Source organism: Sphaeramia orbicularis, chromosome 3 (genome assembly GCF_902148855.1).
Source record: "Sphaeramia orbicularis chromosome 3, fSphaOr1.1, whole genome shotgun sequence".
Lineage (NCBI taxonomy): Eukaryota > Metazoa > Chordata > Actinopteri > Kurtiformes > Apogonidae > Sphaeramia > Sphaeramia orbicularis.
In genome coordinates, this window is record NC_043959.1 from 60,858 (window position 1) to 82,500 (window position 21,643).

At 38.8% G+C, this 21,643-nt stretch overlaps 1 protein-coding gene across 1 annotated transcript in view; it reads right to left on the reverse strand.

Moving 5' to 3' along the window:
• Positions 1-21,643, reverse strand: part of trpm5 (transient receptor potential cation channel, subfamily M, member 5) — a 130,772-nt gene that overhangs the window by 12,538 nt on the left and 96,591 nt on the right. The window contains exon 17 of the mRNA XM_030159819.1: positions 18,333-18,591. Within this exon, the coding sequence (XP_030015679.1) occupies positions 18,333-18,591 (259 nt within the window). The remainder of the gene's footprint in view (positions 1-18,332; positions 18,592-21,643) is intronic.

Below are 21,643 nucleotides of genomic sequence, written 5' to 3' on the forward strand. Positions count from 1 at the left end.
ACTGAAAATTACACTGTGGAAAAATAGAATTTTCCAGCAAGAAAAAAAATTAAAATATTGAAAAATGACTTGGCCACGCCCCCTCAAAATTTGAAAATACATTGCGTGAATGGGAACCCACCCAAAAAAAATTTCCAAGTAGAAAGATGACACTTGGTCCAGACATAGCCCATGGTAGGACAAGAAAAAAATGACATTATGGCCCCGCTCTAAACCCAACAGGAAGTCGGCCATATTGGATGGAAGTGTGGACCTCTAAAATCCCACCCCTCATACTTTCATCATCTCCTCCTAGGGTTTACATCCAATTTGGACCAAACTGGGTGAAAACCACCTACACACGTGTGATCAGAAGTTATCACCTACATTTTTGATCAAATGTTGAGCGTGGCTGTGATGAGGCCGCAATGAAGTGGTAATTTTCAAAATTATAACACTGTGCTTATCTCGCAGAATGTTTGATCCAACCAATGATACGGTGTCCTCTCACAGTCTGTGTCCTCGGCGGTCGCGTAGGGATGCGGTCGCGCGGGAGGGCGAGGGCCTTAACGCCGCTTGCGGTTTTAATTAGGCCCGAGCCGAGTAAAGTCGGCGCAGGGCCTATTGAGTCTGCAGTGGGCGCATGGGGACGAAATCGCCAGTGACACGGTCGCCTTTCTCCACTGTCGCCACTCTCACACACATTCACATTCACGGCACTGAGACCTTTCTGAAGATGTACATAACATGTGCACAAATCGCAAATTTACACCTGCTCAGAATCAATGGGAGTCAATGGGACACGCCCACTCGGGGTCAGTCACATGGGTGTAAGTGCACGACACGTGACATCTGACCCCACAGACATGTGGGTGACCTCGAGAGCTTTCAAATAAGGCCAAATATGTGGTTGCCATAGAAACGGCTATATTGTTCTTGCTCAGATTAATTTTTTTTTTTTTTTTTTTTTTTTCTCCTGCTCTTTGAGCTCAAATTTGACCCCCTGAACATTTACGACAATTCACCAAATTTTGCCTAAAATTCAGAAGTGCGAGAAATTAAATTTACATATAGGTTTCGTAGATGTCGGTAAAGAAATGTTGCGGCAGCGCCCCCTTGAAAAGTGGAAATGCATTGCGCCAATGGGAGCGTGTCAAACATAAAGTTTGTCGTAGAGCCACAAAAATCGGTACACAGATTCATCATGAGGAGACAAACAAAAAATATTATTATGGCCACGCCCCTAAACCAACACTTAGTCGGCCATATTGGATTGAAATTTCCAAAATGCTGAGTCAGCGTTTTCACTGACGTATTTTAACTATCTCCTCCTTGGCCGTTTGGCCAAATGAGCTCAAAATCGGTGTACAGTATCTAGAGAAGTGGGGCATCAAAAGTTATCCAAATTTTTTGAATTGGTGTCACCGTTTTTGTGCGACAAGGTTACAAATTTTGTGAAGTTTTTTTCGAAAATTTGCCATCACAAAAATTGCTTCAGCTCAGACATACGAACACCGATTTGGCTGAAATTTGACTCAGACGTCCATCTCCCAGGCCTACACCCATTTATTAAAAGAAATTGGGTAACACTTTATAATAACTATACACTATTAAGCATTAGTTAAGCATTGGTTAAGCATAATTTAAGCATTAGTTAATCCTTAATTCCTCATGAACTCATCATGAATTCACCATTAGTAATGCATTACAAAGCATTAGTAAAGACAGTTATAAATATTCAACTAACACATTATTAAGCATTAGTTAAACATTAGTAAAGTGCTTAATTCATTGTTAACTCATCATTTGTAAATAATTAGTTATACATTACTAAGCATTAGTAAACACAGTTATAAACGTTTTAAACTCAACCCATTTATATGTACTTAAGCAGCAGTTGAGCATTAGTAAATGCTTAATTAATCATGAATTCATGATCTGTATGGCATTTATTATGCATTACTAAGAACTTAATAAACCCGGTTAAAAATGTTTTGTTGCTCATTGATAACCTCAGTTGTTAATACTTTATAAAGGGTTAGCAACTGTGTTAGTATATGTTTTACAAACACATATTCATACTCAATAAGTAACTTATTAATGCGGTTACTACTCATTATTTACCCATTAGTTAAGTATATTCTGTGAGCCAGTCTAAAGTGAGGACTATCTATGCTTTATAAAGCATTTATAAAGCATTTATAAATGACACAGAAGCAAAGATATACAAAGTGTCAGTTTTATTGGTCCCAAACAATACAAGCTCTTTTAAATACACACTTTAAACAAATACAATCTATAAAATTTCAAGTAAACTTGACAAACATCTTCAAATAACAACAGTCTGTGATCGTATAAAATAGAAAAATAAAATACAAGCTCTTTTAAATACACACTTTGCAATCCTTAACATTTCAAGTAAACTCCCCCAAGGAGTACTTCATCATTCACACACACCCGCTCTTCTTCCTTCCTCTCCCTCCCTCTCTCCCACACGCACGCACGCACGCACGCGCACACACACACACACACACACACACACACACACAATGACTATGTGGACTGAATGGCTTGCCAAAAAACAACACACTACCTGTATTTTCTTGAAACGTCATGAATTAACCTACCAAATGCACCATGACGGTGCTTTTTGGCAAGCCATTCAGTCCACTCAATGACTGCAAGGTGGTCTTGAAGCAAGGATTCTGTTCGGTTTCCCCTGAGCCTCCAAATCTTCTCTTTGTAAGTTCTCTAGGCCCTTTCGATATGTTGGGTATGGGCTCCAGTAAGGGGCTCAACGTAGGACCTGCTATGGTTTACCGTGTGGTGCACATACCCTAATACAGGGAGCACACGGTAAGCGCGCCACTGATCACTGATGATGTTGGACCCAACCCGCACATGTTGGGTGATCAGAGGCACCAGATGTGCTCGGTTTCTCCGCTCTACCAGGCGTAGAATTGGCCTTCGAGAGTTCTCCTTTACACCAAGCATCCCAAAGACCCATTTTTTTCCGGTTCCAGGCACCAGCCGTTCTTCCTCTCCCATACTGATGCAGAAACAAAACAAATATGTAAACAGATTAGGTACAGTATGAACAAATACAAAACATCGGTTGACTGTATTTCATAATCATGGGAAGTAAATATTAGTAATACATACCTTTCGTTTGTGCCGAAAATGGCTCTCATCGATGGTGACAAACTCCCGTCTGCTGCCCATCCTCTGACCTGTACGTCTTCTCATTTTTTTTAATGCTGTTACACACACTCCCCTTAATCGTTTGGCCATTTTGCTCAGGGTTGCTGAGCTACCCACAATGGTATCATCTAGCATGTCGATCTGCCGCAGCCGTAGCCCCTGAGCAAATCTATAAAGACAAAAAATAAATAATGTTTATTGTTAACATGTATTCACATAACATTTACAAATTAATAAAATAATCTCCTAACAGATCCCTGCGCGCCACACACAAGGATCTGTGTGTATCCTTGTGTGCCACTTTTTGTACCATGGCCTATGATCTAATCAGCAGATGCAAGAGGATATATTATACAGAGCACTGCTTCTCAAACGTTTCATGTCGAGACCCCCCAAAGTCATCATATTTGAACTGAGGACCCTCCCACCCCATCTGGATACATATCGTGAAGTGCAACAATACCCAAAAATGGAGTGTGTTGTCTAACCTCAATGTGTGACCATGGCATGCATCAGGTGCAAACATATCAGTTGTCTCCATATATGGCCACTAATGAGACATGCCCAAATACGGGTATACTGTATTATTATGACATCAGCAATCTCCATACACACACAAGGGACAAGCCAGGACTGACAGCGATCCAGTTGTCCTGAGCCACAGATCCAGCCGCTATGCCCATATACTGTACACTGTATGGTTATTTAGTTAACCATGGCAACGCCACCAGGAGCGCAGGGCCGTGGACTTGCTTTGGATGCACGCCAGGCTGGAGCGTGAAAACCAGCAGGCCTGAGTTAATTACGTCTGTCAAAACAGGTTGTGTCTTTCGTGCTCCATAAATGGACATGACTGGATTACAACCTACGTCTCTATACATGGACCTGACCTCTAATAGAATCCCCATGACTGGGTAATCTGCGACCTGCGATCGCGCACATTTGCATGACCTCGCCCTTGCGAGGTCACTTCCCGCCCTCAGGTGTCTTACTAGTAGTATAGTTTGTTACTTTTGATGCGATGATGTGCCTTTTTCATGTCTTTTTTCTAGATGTCTTAAGATTTCAGTATCAGCTGGAGATCCCACTAAAACCATGTGGGGACTCTTTAGAACCACTGATATTGAGGGAGAGTGAAGGACACTGACTGAAGAACACTGAAACCGAACCTGACATGCTATGTGCACAGATTTCAGTAACTCAACCTAATCCAAATAATTGATAAAACATTCCATGCATAATTTTTCATATTGTATATTTTATGGATACTACAAAGACACTGGCAATGTAGTGAGCTGTGAGCCTATGACACATGTTTAATGATACTGCTATTACTTGCTTACCTGTAGATGAATTCCATCCAATTATGGATGGGTATTTTTGAGTGTCTGAAGACGGATTTGTGCCTGACCGAAATTTGTTTCGCTCCATGTTCTGGTCGTTGACAGACCCTAGAAGAATAGCAACATGGGGAAAAAAAAGAATGATAAGAAGAATGATAACAAGGAATTTACTTATTCATTCAGTCATTCATTCATTCATTTATTTAATTGCCCTAAATCACATGTTCTCAAAGTCTTTATAACTCCTAAACTGACAACCATTAGACAAGGTTTTGTCCTGCAGTTACCCGTCTGCTATGATTTATCTTTTATTACATGGAGTGTAACACAAAACTAATTGTCATAGACCCCCTTTGGGTCCCGACCCACAGGTTGAGAACCACTTGGTTAACAGAGTAACAGACCTAATCTGGGGAGAGACACCACCTCCCTGCATAAACCCTGCAGCTTTATATTAAGCTTCCCCAATAAATTCAAATTTAAGTATGCAATCCCATGCAAATGCATGACACAATTAGACAGACAGACACACAGACACATTGAAGTTATATGATGATATAATTGGGCTTCTTACCAGGAATACTGATCTTGACTGTTTGTCCTCCTCTTCAGTTTCATCTGGTGATGGCATGTTGTGCATTTAATTTTCCTTTTAAGAAGTTTCTTCTTTTGAAGCCACTTTATTAGCTTCAGGGCTTTTCTTTTTGTCCTGTCCCCAGTAATAAGAGTCTTAAACTTTCTGAACCTGCTCATTGTTTTAAACGTACGGTCTGAAGTGGTTTAGAATATAAATAGAATAAAAAGAGACTCGGGGTGTTTTTCTAGAGCTGTGTTATCAATATGAGAAAAATAAAAAACCCGCGGTCTCGCTCTCCAGAACCGCGGAGGAGGCTGGGACTTGTAGGACACTGGGATGTGTAGGACGCTACTGCGCATGCTCTTACCGTCAAAAACGCTAGTGCGCATGCTCCAAAATGCGGAAGTCGGAGAGAGAGCCATATCACGCTGGAGAGATGGCAGCTGATCGTAGAGGCAAACAGGTTGCAGAAATGGAGTTGTCGTCATTGTCAAGTGGGCGCGTCATTGGTACGCGGAGACGGAACAAAAAAAACACTACTGAGGAGAGTGACATATTAGCGGTGGAAGACGGAGATACCGTCGATAGTGGTGAGTACATTTCATTTTCATATTTCCCTTCCCAAATGGAATACAACCCCGGAACATGTGTTACGTGTTTGCTTGTGCATGTGTTTGTGTGATCTAGACTCTAGATCAGGGGTCGGCAACCTTTAACACTCAAAGAGCCATTTCGACCCAGTTTCCACGGAAAAGACGACACTGGGAGCCGCAAACACTTTTTGACATCTGAAATGAAGATGTTAGCCTATATATACCGTAAATTCCGGACTATAAGCCGCTACTTTCTTCCCACACTTTAAACACTGCAGCTTATACTCCGACGCGACTTATACAACGATTTTACCGGTGCCGCGGCGCACCTCGGTGGTGCCGCCACGGGGCCAACGCTAGTTGCCGTTGCACCGCCGTACCATGGCTCGGTGCTAGGTGCCTCAGCACCGGTGGCACCCAGTTGTGGTACTGCAGTGCCACGGCACATAGCGTTGGCCCCGAGGTGCCGCGGCACCTTGGTCGTGCCATGGCACCTGGCATCATTAAATGTTCTGTTTTCTTCAGATATTTTTCGTTTCTTAGATTTCTCCATACTTGGCCTACCTGGGGTTGAAAGTCTCGATAAATGTACAGCGTTTTGGTGGGCTGTCGGAGAGTGTGATGCATATTTTGAGCGACGAAAAACAATACTATATATATAGAATTTTATTTTAATATTTCGAGATCACAATAATCTTACAATTTACAACTACAGTTAAACAAACGAACAAACACAAATAAAATACTTAGTTCAGATACTGTGCAGTTTTGGTGTCGCAGGGCATTCTGCGCATGCCGGCTGCAACGTCAAGTGCTGTCAAACGTCTCTGAAGAAGGCGAATGTTGATCACCGAAATTGCACAAGGTCTGAAGAAAGAAGTTAAAAACTTTGACTTAATAAGAAGACATAATACACGTTTTTGAGACAAATAACATACACTTCAATCGGACACTTATAATGTATTTTCCCAAGCCACGCAGAGCCGCAACATAAGGATGAAAGAGCCGCGGGTTGCCGACCCCTGCTCTAGATGCTAGAGGAAGCATGGAGTCCCTGGGTTAATCGTTAGGAACCAAATAATGGACCCTTATTGAACTGTAAGAGTGTACAAACCATTTGTACATTTATGGGGCCAATCAAACATTGACTTCATATACAGTGGGGTCCCAGGAACACAAATGCCATTAAATGGGGGTCCGTAGCCTAATGCATGCCAAACTGGGAATTTCTTGAAATGAAAGTTAATGATAATTAGTGCTACAGGCCTACAGATGTTTAATATGTGCCAATTTGGTGCCCTTGAAATGAAAAAGTTTGAGAACCAGTAATCTAGATGATTCATTAATACAATTTACTCTGTATTAGGTATGCGGGGAGGACATGCCAAAAAAAAGAAAGCAGCAGTGGAGAATGGAGATGGATTCTGTGGAAGAGAGGCTCATCGGAGATGCTAGTGGTGTGTACTGTACCCTTTGATTGACTTGTATCCCTTTGATGTTTACTGTACTGTGTGCTAGAGCTGTAGTAGTATGACTTGACCTGAACTTTACTTTCCATTAGGTGTGTCCATTGCCCCAACTAAAGTCCTGGCAAACAAAAAAATTGCGGATGAGTTGGAGCTGTATAAGCTGAAGGCAGGCTGGCAACAGGAGAGGATTGATGAGCTGACCAGGGAGAGAGATTTTCTAAAGAACAGTTAGCAGCAGGTAAGTCAAAAGACACTTTACTATAATAACTCTGGACACAACTTAAGGCCACTATAATTGTATTAGATATTGTTGTATTATATTTTATTAATTTTTGTTTTCAAAAATTAACAGTGGCCTGGCTCCCTGCCAGGCCACTGTTCTTGGTCTCCGCAACCGTTCTGTGCACTGCATACAGACCTGTCTTGTTTGTACATAGTTCTGAAGCCCTCAAAAGTGTTCATTTAACTAGTAAGGGGAAGGCTCCGGGGGTGTGCTTTTCTGGTTAAAGGAACACAGCCAACCAGTTTTGTATCATTATTCGTTTTGGAATCATTGAGGTGGTTGGTTTGAGTTGTGCATCACTGGCCCACAACAACTCAGATAAACTCAATAACTGTCAAACTATGTGAATGCATACAAAACAAGCTTTAAACTCTTTCATGTGAGATGATGCCGCATGTTTGATTTCTTTCTGTTTTAAATAGCTCTTAAAAAAGATGGTGCAGCATCCACCTCTACCCTGAACACAGCACCCAACTCCTCCCAGAAACGCAAGACTTCACGTTCCTCTTCTGACGACTCAATGGAATTGTCCTCCGACAGTGAGAGCGAGTCTGAGTCGGAGTCTGACTCTGTCTCTCCTGACTCGTCTCCGGACAAAAAGAAGAACAAGAAAGACAAGAAGAAGACAGGGAAAGGGAAAAAGAAGGTGAAAAAGTCGAAGGAAAAGGAGATGGGCCCAAAGGCACGTCAGAGAGGTAAAAAATAAATAAATAATAAAAACACACAAATAAATAAATGCAGACATTGTTTAACTATGAGTGTCCCTGCCCATTACAAGCTAACCATCTCCTCCCATTTACATTGTATGAAAAACTATGCAAACATTGCCAGATCGTTCACGATGGGAGGAGGGACTAAATTCAAAGTCGACAATGCAAAACAAAGATATTAAAGGGACAGTTCAAACACAATTACATTTTCCTCTATGGTTACCCCATGGAAATATGTGTTTATTTATTGTCAGCCAATATCTTGATGATAGTCGTATTTGGTTATATAGTGGTTAACTGTGGGGACACAAAGGACACTGTGTGCATAATATAGATTGTGTGTGTGTGTGAATGTGTGTTTGTGTGTGTGTACACCTTTTAATGTGGATAAAACTAATTTTATGTTCTCTGTATTGCAGCCCTGAATCCGAAGCAGGCAGTGCTCAGGTATCAAAAAATACTAAAGGCATTCCGTAAAGGAGGGACCATGAGTGCTGCGTTCTCAACCGTCGGTGTAGATCGTAACACAGTGGTGGCCACTGCACCCATCGCGGAGCTTTTTATCGCTTCACCGAACAAGTACAAGGACATCTTAGATGGTCACAAAACTGGTCGTGTAAAACTAGCAGTGTTGGCTTCTGAGTGCTCTCTGGCAATTGAACAGGATTCTGTTCACAGACTGTTGTTATTTGAAGATGTTTGTCAAGTTTACTTGAAATTTTATAGATTGTATTTGTTTAAAGTGTGTATTTAAAAGAGCTTGTATTGTTTGGGACCAATAAAACTGACACTTTGTATATCTTTGCTTCTGTGTCATTTATAAATGCTTTATAAATGCTTTATAAAGCATAGATAGTCCTCACTTTAGATGGGCTCACAGAATATACTTAACTAATGGGTAACTAATGAGTAGTAACCGCATTAATAGGCATTAATAAGTTACTTATTGAGTATGAATATGTGTTTGTAAAACATATACTAACACAGTTGCTAACCCTTTATAAAGTATTAACAACTGAGGTTATCAATGAGCAATAAAACATTTTTAACCAGGTTTATTAAGTTCTTAGCAATGCATAATAAATGCCATACAGATCATGAATTCATGATTAATTAAGCATTTACTAATGCTCAACTGCTGCTTAAGTACTTATAAATGGGTTGAGTTTAAAACGTTTATAACTGTTTACTAATGCTTAGTAATGTGTTACTAATTATTTACAAATGATGAGTTAACAATGAATTAAGCACTTTACTAATGTTTAACTAATGCTTAATAATGTGCTAGTTGAACATTTAAAACTGTCCTTACTAATGCTTTGTAATGCATTACTAATGTTGAATTAATGGTTAATTCATGACAAATTAAGGATTTACTAATGCTTGACTAATGCTTAGTAATGTATTAGTTGAGCATTTATAACTGTCTTTACTAATGCTTTGTAATGCATTACTAATGGTGAATTCATGATGAGTTCATGAGGAACTAAGGATTAACTAATGCTTAAATTATGCTTAACCAATGCTTAACTAATGCTTAATAGTGTATAGTTATTATAAAGTGTTACCAGAAATTGAAATTTCGCACTATAGCGCCCCCTACAAATGTACATTTACAAAAATGACATCAGTTCGGACATACGAACACCGGCTGAAATTTGACTCAGACGTCTGTCTCCCAGGCCTACACCGATTTGTCAAAAGAAACTGAAATTATGCACTACAGCGCCCCCTACAAAAATGTTTAGTATTTTTTTATTAAAATTGCTTCAGTTCGGACGTATGAAACCCGATTTGGCTCAAATTTGACTCAGACGTCTATCTCTCAGGCCTACACCCATTTATCAGAAAAATTTGAAATTCGGTGCCATAGCGCCCCCTACAATTTTACCTTTACAAAAATTACTTCACGTTAGACATACAAACACCAATTTGGCTCAAATTTGAATCAGTTGTCAATATCCCAGGCCTACACCCATTTATCAAAAGAAAATGACATTTCGCTAAATAGTGCCCCCTACAAATTTACCTTCACAAAAATTGCATTAATTCAAACATATGAACACCGATTTGGCTCAAATTTGACTCAGTGGTACATCTCGCAGGTCTACACCCATTCAAAGGAAGAAATTCAATTTTAGCTGCATAGCGCCCCCTACAGATTTACTTATACTAAAATTTATTTAGTTTGGACATAAAATCAAAGATCTGCCTCAAATTTGAATCAGTTGTCAATCTCCCAGGCCTACACCCATTCATCAGAAGACATTGAAATTTGGTGCTAGAGCGCCACCTGCTGAACGATGGACATACTTCTACTGGACGTGCCCGTGGCGAGGGCCTTTAGATGCCGCTTGCGGCTTTAATGAGGGACCGAGCCAAAAGGTAAGGCCCTCTCACACAGTGAGAGGCCTTGCCTGCAAGCAAGGCCCTATTGTTATTCGTTCGTTATATTATTATTATTCACACATCACTTTGACCTGGATTTTGATCCCCTAAACATGCTCAAAAACTCACCAAATTTGGTACACATGTCAGGTCTGGCGAACAATTTGATAAAATGTAAAAAATAACCCCATAGGTGCCAAAATGAGCTCTCTAGCGCCCCCTACATACACAAAAATGGCCCTAGCGGCCAGTAGGAATGTCGTAGAAACATGAAACAAATGCCAAAATTTTCGTCTCATCGAGCCCGACAAATCACGCGCTGACACTCATGACCTAACTCCAACAGGAAGTCCAGAATTTGCCTTTCAAAGTAAAATGCTCAAATTGCAAACTTCCAGTAGGAATGTTGTAGACACACGAAACCAATGCCAAAACCTTCGTTTAATCGAGCCCAACAAATCACGTGCTGATACCTATGAGCTATCTCCAACAGGAAGTTCGCAATATGCCTTTTAAAATAAAATTTTTAAAACTAACTCCGATTACACCGTTTTTCGTATTGACTTCAAAATAGCACCAAAAGATAGAGTGAACCCTCCTCAAAAAAAAGTTACTTCGCACTTTTTCCATAACTGTCTCAGTTTTATTTTTAGAAGTCCGCAAAGTTGCAATGTTTTGAACTCATTTTTCACTTTGCAGTTTTTCCCCACATGTGACATATCTACGCGTTCACAGGACTCGCCACAATGCACACATGCAACAATTTCTAAGATAGGATGTACGGTTATGGATTTATAACAATTTGTTTCTTTTCATACTTTTTTCTACTTTAGACTGCCATTTGACCCCCTTAACATGCTCCAAAACTCACCAAATTTGCCATGTATGTCATGGCTGGTGAACACTTTCATACAATATCAAAATTAACCCCTTGGGTGCCAAAATGGACTCTGTAGCCCCACCTATGTACTAAAAAACACACAAAATCTGCCCTAGCGGCCAGTAGGAATGTCACAGAAACATGAAACAAATGCCAAAACGTTGGTCTGATTGAGCCCGACAAATCATACACTGACACTCATGAGCTAACTCCAACAGGAAGTTGGCAATCTGCCTTTGAAAGTTACTCTACGTTTCTGCAATTACTGCTTATTCATTTCAGACTTTTGACACAAGAGTTATACCTCATTAAATTCCCACAAGTCTGCAGAATCCAAAAGTGAAAGAATTTTTCAGATACGACCTACGGTTATGGAATAATGGCGATTTTTTTCAAGACTATGTTTAGTTTCACTTTTCACAATGACAAAGTTCCTATAAAACTCTTCCTGGTGCACAGCTGTATATGTCTGTCTATAGTGCAGTGGTTCATGTAGCTGCCTATGGAACAAGAGGACCCTGGTTCAAGTCTTGACCAATCCAAATTTTTTTTTTTTTTTTTTTTTTTTTTAAAACAGGTTTTACTGCATTGTATTGTGGATATTGCAAATTTTGCACACATTCAAAAGTACACCGAGTAATTTTTTTCAAAATAAAACGCCAATTAAGAATAATACAAAATTTCTATTACATAACTTCTTTTCATTTTTATGACCAAACGCTCAACTGTTTATACAATGTTTCTTCATTCAAAAGTACTCTTTCTCACAGACACACATGCTCACACAATAGGGTTTTTCCAAAATAAAAGCCTTAAATGTGATAAATCATCACTTTTATACTCACTTATTCATACAATTTCAATTCATTTTTCAAACTGATTCTTTCTCTCACATACAAAACAAATGCACATACACACAGTAGGGTTTCCAAAATAAAAGTCTCATTTAAAGGTGATGGTGGTTTCAGCAGAGGGTCGCTGGTGTTCTGTACAGATGTAAGGAGGACAGACACTAAAGGGTGGGAACTGGTATGGGGACAGAGAGGTGTGAGTGGAGCTGAGGTGTCCAACTTAGTCTGTGCAGTACTATTCACCTGGTGTCCCCTTTCCTGCTTTTTCAGTTGTAGCCGCTTGGGACCCAATGACGACAGGATCTGCGCTGACCCATCTGTGTCCTGCCCTGTCCTGTGTCCTGACCCCCTCCCCCACCTGTCTGGATGGAAGTCCTCGGCCTCACCGCTGTGGATGGGCCTCCTCGCTCCTGCCTGTCTCCTCCAGCGGGATAGACCCCCCATGTGCCCACCCTACTGCATCCTTCAGACTAGAACTACGTCTGCAAATGGACGTCCATCAGTCCTGGTGCATCTATAGCCTGTCCGTCCATGGGCGTGGATCTCTCCTTCACTGTGGTTCTCCCCGAGGTTTCTCCCTTTTCCCACTGGGTTTGAGTTTTTCCTTGCCGAGAAGGAGGGTCTAAGGACGGGGGATGCCCTGGACACTACTCATGTTCTGCTGTTTATTTGACTGTTGTTTACTCCAACTGACTCTGTAAAGCCCTTTGAGATAACCTTGTTGTGATATTGGGCTATACAAATAAAGTTGAATTGAATTGAATTGAAGGTCACGGGAGGCGGATCGCGGGGGAGGCGGAACGCCCGGTGCGAGGTCCCGCCCAATGCTGCTTGCAGCTTTAATATTATTTTTATTTTGTGTTTGTAAACATATATATATATATATATATATATATATATATATATATATATATATATATATATATATACATACATATATATATATATATATATATATATATATATATATATGTATAATTTTTCTCACTTTTAGACACATTTGTTTTAAATAAATTCATTCATTCATTCATACATCCTCATTGATCCATTAATTCTATCAGTATATGTCAATAGTTGGTGTCAAATACAGTTCTTCATCTTTTCATGGTCATCAGATATGACCCATTTGGACGTTCAGAGGCTCCGCAGTTACCATGGAAACACCATCATCTTCTACAACACTGATTCTCCAGTCAAACCCATGGAGTTGGATCAGTAACAGTGGATGGACACACTTAGTTTATGTTCAGTTATTGATATATTTTGTGGGAAAAGTCACTTTTTCTTCTGTTTTCTCTGTTTTTGATGTAATAACACTCAACTTTAATCCAAGCTTTTATGAACATCTACATGATTAGTGAATTAAATATGGGAAAATACCTGATTTTCACTGAAAAAATGCCAAATAAAGAACATGATTTTACAATAAAAGGTGATAAATCACTTAAGAAATGTTAAATACAGAGAAAAATCCATTTGGGAAGTGCCACAAAAGTAGCAGTGGGTGTTTAGGGGTTAAAGGTGACGAACACCTTCCTTCCATGTTGATGCGATGTCTGTTTTCACACACACCTGCAGTGTCTGAGGACACTTTGGATGTGCACATCCTTCCTGCTGTGGAAACACCTGCAGTGTCCTAAATTCCTGCTGCACTCAAACGCCTCCTACAGCTCCAGTGTACAGCTGTGGTTTAAACAGGCCACCTAACAGGACAGCAACAAGCAACGCAACATCCCTGCACGGCAACGTCCTGCTTCAAACCAGCTGAGGGAAGTAGTGTGACAGACTGGGCCCAGAGTACATGATGAGGCTGTCGAGTACCGGCAACAGAACAACTCAACACTTGTCCTCATAAGTTATGGACAAATAACACTCACATCAGCTGCATCAAGTAAGAATAGATGCACATTTATACAGATATGTTTTACTGAGAAACCCACAGGAAGGAGATTTTATTTAGGAGGTCAAATAATGGAACAATAAAGCATAAAAAACAAAGACTACTGTCATCCAGGAGCATATTTTCTTTTGTGATAACTACTTAAAAGTGACTTATTCAGACAGGTTTATTCAGTTCCATAGTTTCACTTTTACCTGCTGCCATTTTTTATGGATCTATGTGTTTCATGCACATGTTTGTGTGAAATTTGTCTGTTTTGTTTTTTTTTTTTCCTTTTTTTTTAACAATTGTGTACAGTGACCTTGAATGTCCTGAAAGGCATCTACAAATAAAATGTATTATTGTTATTATTATTATTATTATTATTATTATTATTATTATTATTATTATTATTATTATTACTATTAACTTTTTCAGTATGAAAGCCTACCATACATTCTGATGTTTATCTCTTGTGAATGATGAGAATCTGTTCAGTCATTTAAGTATCTAAAGTATCTAAATGTTCCATTGAGTACAAAATAAAATTCCAGGGTCAGAGTTAGTTTTTTGTTTTTTTGTTTTTTTTCATTAAAGTTTGAATGTTCACATATATTTATTTATGAGTCTCTGTATTCAAATCCAATATATGAGAAGTATGTACAGCAGGAAAAAAGTTAAGAATAGTAAGATAAGATAAGGCAAGGCGAGGTAAGATAAGATAAGGTAAGGTATGATAAGATAAGGCAAGGAAAGGTAAGATAAGGTAAGGTACAATAAGATAAGATAAGATAAGTTAAGATAAGGCATGCAACAATACAAACAGAACAAAATATACACAGAATAAAATCTATGATCAAATCTATGATATTTGCATAAACCAAAAACCAAAGTGATAATATTTAATGTGACCTCCCTTTGTACTGAAAACGTCTTTAAACCTTTTGTTTGGACAATATGAGATTTATGGCATTAATTTACTGGTTTTTATAGCAGGTTTCATTCAACACGTCAGATGTTTTTGTGTTCAGAGGTCACAATCAACAGTCACTTTAACCTTTAGAATCCATTAAGTTCTGTTTTTTTGTGTTTTTTTTTTAAGGTTGTGCACACATTTTGTGTATTTTCTTGTTGTACCTGAATAAAAGAGAATAAGAAATATGCAGGGTTGACTCACAACCAGTGTATTTTTGTTCAGTGTAGCTTATTTAACTGTTTAATCTGGTATCATACTGTAAAAACCTGTGGAAAACACCAGCTCCTTTCAGTTTTCAGGAACACAGATTTACGTACAACTTTGCTCTCCTCACAGTTTTAAGATTTATTGGGATTTCAGTCACAACACAATATCACAACGGACCCCCAGGAAAAAAAGGTTTTGTATGTAACTGCTAAATCTACATTCAGGGCATTCAGCGACGTCCTTGTTGTTGTTGTCAAAGCCTGTTAGAGAAACTGGATCCTCAACTGCATTCTAATAGAGATACAAGTGCAATGGGTTAGTTTATTTATTTATTTATTCAGAAAACTTCTGGTGCTGTTTGACCTTTTCAAAATTCAAATGGGATGTAAATGCAGATGTTTCATAAACCAGCCAAATGACTTTTAATTAAAGACTAATGATACTTAATGGATAATTAGAACACTTGTTGCTAAATCCCAGTCTATTAAACAGTAGGTAGAACACTGTACACTTATTCACTCTGTTATACTGCAGCAAGACTGAGAGGAATTTTTACATTAATTTATAAATAAATGCAACAATTACTTTTCATACATATCAAGTTCAATTAGACAGGTTAAGATTATTCCTGGTTAAAATCTGAACAAATTTCAGTTGACAAAAAAAAAAAAAAAAAAAAAAAAAAATCTAATAATGAGTTTTATAATTATGCAAGACAAAGAATACTGATTTTTTTTTAAATATGTATGTATTTTTTTTTTTGTATGCAAAGTTTAATGATGCTTTGATGATTAAAAAGTTGGATTTGCTGAAAAATATACAAGCAACATTCACTGTTTTCTTTTATTATGAGTTACTTATATAAATGACAGATGGTATTAAAGTGAGTGGGAATAAGTCAACTTCATTATTATTATTATTATTATTATTATTATTACACTTCAAACATAATCTAAAAATGAAAAGCTAAATACATTTTTGTGAAGTAATTTGAATCTAAATTAGTTCATAATTTCAATTCATAGTAATATAGAAGTAGTTGAAGGTTTTCTTTTTTATTTAATAGATTTAAATCAACATTTATTATGAAATGAATTTAGTTATAGCAAATATTTATTTTGTATTAAGAACATTTATAAAATACATTTGAACTGATGTTTTAGAACTTTAAATCCACTCAATACTAGTTGATGAGACTTTCTTGGACTATCTCCTGGTCATGTGTTTTTCGGTGCACTTTCCTGGCGCCCTGTGGCGTAGTTTGGCTTCAGGCAGAGCCGTGCAGCCCACAGCCTTCGCTTTGAAGGCACACCGGCCCCGTCAGGCTTGGCGTCATGCCAGGCCCGCTTCTGTTTTTGGAAACCTATGCCATAGTTCTGTGCAGCTCTGGGACTCATCTGGAAGATGCACATTGAACATCTAAGGTGAGGATAGAGCAGTGAGGGCCGGCCTCATCTGGGACTTGTGTGCCCGAGGGATAAAGGCTCAGTAGGATCAGTGCAGTAAGGACTCCTGCATGTCTGACCTGAACACAGGGGAGTCAGGCTGACAAACACTCACGAATGCTTCAAACTGCACAGAGTCAGACTGCTGACATCTGCATCACCTCCTACCCAGACTGGCCTGATGTGTCCAGCCATAAAATCCAACCAAACGTTTATAATCTGAATGCAACAGCTAATCAGGTGCATTCAAACATACATGCATGTTACAATGTAAGACTAGTCCTGGAAAAAATTATTAGACCATTTGTTTTCTTCAATTTCTTGTTCATTTTAACGCCTGGTACAACTAAAGGTCCATGTGTTTGGACAAATATAATGATAATAACAAAAATAGCTCATAAGAGTTTAATTTCAGAGCTGATATCTAACCATTTCACAGGTTTTCTTGATAATAACCCAGTGGTTCCAACCTGTTTTGTCTTGTGACCCCATTTTAACATCACAAATTTCTGGCGACCCCAGACATTCAAAACTGACACTTTTTTTTTTTTTTTTTTTTCTGAAATTAATTTGTTTTTGATCATGTAATAGTTTGCTATACTATGTTGCAAATAAATGTTAATGTTAGAGGACATTTAGTCTGTATAATGTCTATTATTGTGGACATTTAGTCTGTATAATGTCTATTATTGTGGACATTTAGTCTGTATAATGTCTATTATTGTGGACATTTAGTCTGTATAATGTCTATTATTGTGGACATTTAGTCTGTATAATGTCTATTATTGTGGACATTTAGTCTATATAATGTCTATTATTGTGGACATTTAGTCTGTATAATGTCTATTATTGCGGACATTTAGTCTGTATAATGTCTATTATTGTGGACATTTAGTCTGTATAATGTCTATTACTGTGGACATTTAGTCTGTATAATGTCTATTATTGTGGACATTTAGTCTGTATAATGTCTATTATTGTGGACATTTAGTCTATATAATGTCTATTATTGTGGACATTTAGTCTGTATAATGTCTATTATTGTGGACATTTAGTCTGTATAATGTCTATTACTGTGGACATTTAGTCTATATAATGTCTATTATTGTGGACAGAGGCAGTAAATCCAGGTGTAGATTACTGCACAAAGGGAGGGTTAGGGTTAGGGCACATGTATTGTGTATTATGTATTGTGATGGTCTCTCTCAACTCACTATATATTTTTTAATCAGTAAGTTTTTTGTTTTTATTTTTATCAATTGCTAGAAATTTCAGGCGACCCCATTTGAATTCCAGGCACACATGGGGTCCCGACCCCAAGGTTGAAAAACACTGGCATAACCCAAATCACCTCCTTTCTTCCATCAGTATCTGTGTCATTGTACTGACAAAAACAGTGCTTTGATTCATTCCATGCTTTTTTTTCTGTCTGTTTTAGTCACATGACACACACAGGAGTTAGGACTGGATTGCAGAACCGTTGTTTTGGAGGACTTTGGATGGTCTAATAATTTTTTCTGCGACTGTATTATGTAGGTCTTTTGCAGTCACCTGACGAAGTTCCTCCAGCACCAACGTGAAGACCCAGAAGTACAGCATGACCTCAGGTGCTCCAGGGCCATCAGGGGGTGGTGGGCGGAAGTCAAGCAGGAGAACGTCGGTGAAGAGGCAGAGGAAGGCGAAATACATGATGACGTTACCCAGGAACACAGTGACAGGAGCGCTCCAGAAGCGACGCCAGCGGCGGAGTAGGAAACGCCACCATACTGCAGCGCAGCTCTGGGCCGCAGGGTCCCCAGGTGAAGAATCCCTGAGAAAATAAGTACAGATAAAGCTTATTGTCAGTTAGGTCGCAACAAAACATCAGTTTAAATGAGATCAATTGCAATCTCTGAACAGATTACGTGCTTATTGCTAATGGCTGAAGCTTTGCTGGAATGCACCTGGACTGTTGTTGAAATGGCTGGAAGTGAACCTGTACTGGTCATGATGACAACATTAATTGTGTATTACTTATGATAATAATAATAATAATAATAATAATAATAATAATAATAACAATAATAATTAAAGCTGCAAGCAGCATTGGGCGGGACCTCGCACCAGGCGTTCCGCCTCCCCCGCAATCCGCCTCCCGTGACCGTCCACACCTCAGCTCCACTCACACCTCTCCGTCCCCATACCAGTTCCCATCCTTTAGTGTCTGTCCTCCTTACATCTGTACAGAACACCAGCGACCCTCTGCTGAAACCACCATCACCTTTAAATGAGACTTTTATTTTGGAAACCCTACTGTGTGTATGTGCATTTGTTTTGTATGTGAGAGAAAGAATCAGTTTGAAAAATTAATTGAAATTGTCTGAATAATTGAGTATAAAAGTGATGATTTATCACATGTAAGGCTTTTATTTTGGAAAAACCCTATTGTGTGAGCATGTGTGTCTGTGAGAAAGAGTACTTTTGAATGAAGAAACATTGTACAAACAGTTGAGCGTTTGGTCATAAAAATGAAGTTATGTAATAGACATTATGTATTATTTTGAATAGGGGTTTTATTTTGAAAAAATGTACTCTGTGTACTTTTGAATGTGTGCAAAATGTCCAATATTCACAATATAATGCAGCAAAACCTGTTTTAAAATGTGAGGGGGGGAGAAGAGAAAAAAAAAAAAAAAAAAAAAAAAATTTTTGCCCTGCCTGGGGCTTGAACCCATGCTTCTTGCACAGGAGACCAGAGCACTAACCACTGGTCTATTATGAGACACGCTTCAAATTACACTGGTAGTCCTTATATAGGGATTTTGTCATTGTGAAAAGTGAAAGTAAACATAGTCTTGAAAAAATCGCTATAATTCCATAACCGTAGGTCGTATCTGAAAAATTCTTTCACTTTTGGATTCTGCAGACTTGTGGGAATTTAATGAGGTATAACTTTTGTGTCAAAAGCCTGAAATGAATAAGCAGTAATTGCAGAAATGTAGAGTAACTTTCAAAGGCAGATTGCCAACTTCCTGTTGGAGTTAGCTCATGAGTGTCAGTGTATGATTTGTCGGCTCAATCAGACCAACGTTTTGGCATTTGTTTCATGTTTCTGTGACATTCCTACTGGCTGCTAGGGCAGATTTTGTGTGTTTTTTAGTACATAGGTGGGGCTACAGAGTCCATTTTGGCACCCAAGGGGTTAATTTTGATATTGAATCAAAGTGTTCACCAGCCATGACATACATGGCAAATTTGGTGAGTTTTGGAGCATGTTAAGGGGGTCAAATGGCAGTCTAAAGTAGAAAAAGTATGAAAAGAAACAAATTGTTATAAATCCATAACCGTACATCCTATCTTAGAAATTGTTGCATGTGTGCATTGTGGCGAGTCCTGTGAACGCGTAGATATGTCACATGTGGGGAAAAACTGCAAAGTGAAAAATGAGTTCAAAACATTGCAACTTTGCGGACTTCTAAAAATAAAACTGAGACAGTTATGGAAAAAGTGCGAAGTAACTTTTTTTTGAGGAGGGTTCACTCTATCTTTTGGTGCTATTTTGAAGTCAATACGAAAAACGGTGTAATCGGAGTTAGTTTTAAAAATTTTATTTTAAAAGGCATATTGCGAACTTCCTGTTGGAGATAGCTCATAGGTATCAGCACGTGATTTGTTGGGCTCGATTAAACGAAGGTTTTGGCATTGGTTTCGTGTGTCTACAACATTCCTACTGGAAGTTTGCAATTTGAGCATTTTACTTTGAAAGGCAAATTCTGGACTTCCTGTTGGAGTTAGGTCATGAGTGTCAGCACATGATTTGTCGGGCTCGATGAGATGAAAATTTTGGCATTTGTTTCATGTTTCTACGACATTCCTACTGGCCGCTAGGGCCATTTTTGTGTATGTAGGGGGCGCTAGAGAGCTCATTTTGGGACCTATGGGGTTATTTTTTACATTTTATCAAATTGTTCGCCAGACCTGACATGTGTACCAAATTTGGTGAGTTTTTGAGCATGTTTAGGGGATCAAAATCCAGGTCAAAGTGATGTGTGAATAATAATAATATAACGAACGAATAACAATAGGGCCTTGCTTGCAGGCAAGGCCTCTCACTGTGTGAGAGGGCCTTACCTTTTGGCTCGGTCCCTCATTAAAGCCGCAAGCGGCATCTAAAGGCCCTCGCCACGGGCACGTCCAGTAGAAGTATGTCCATCGTTCAGCAGGTGGCGCTCTAGCACCAAATTTCAATGTCTTCTGATGAATGGGTGTAGGCCTGGGAGATTGACAACTGATTCAAATTTGAGGCAGATCTTTGGTTTTATGTCCAAACTAAATAAATTTTAGTATAAGTAAATCTGTAGGGGGCGCTATGCAGCTAAAATTGAATTTCTTCCTTTGAATGGGTGTAGACCTGCGAGATGTACCACTGAGTCAAATTTGAGCCAAATCGGTGTTCATATGTTTGAATTAATGCAATTTTTGTGAAGGTAAATTTGTAGGGGGCACTATTTAGCGAAATGTCATTTTCTTTTGATAAATGGGTGTAGGCCTGGGATATTGACAACTGATTCAAATTTGAGCCAAATTGGTGTTTGTATGTCTAACGTGAAGTAATTTTTGTAAAGGTAAAATTGTAGGGGGCGCTATGGCACCGAATTTCAAATTTTTCTGATAAATGGGTGTAGGCCTGAGAGATAGACGTCTGAGTCAATAACCGTACATCCTATCTCAAAATTTTTGCATGTGAGCATTGTGGTGAGTCCCATGAACGCGTAGATGTTTATGTTTATGTTTATGTTTACGCATTTGGCAGATGCTTTTTTCCAAAGCGACTTACAGGGGAAAACCAATTAAATCACTCAATCAATCAAATTTTATTTATA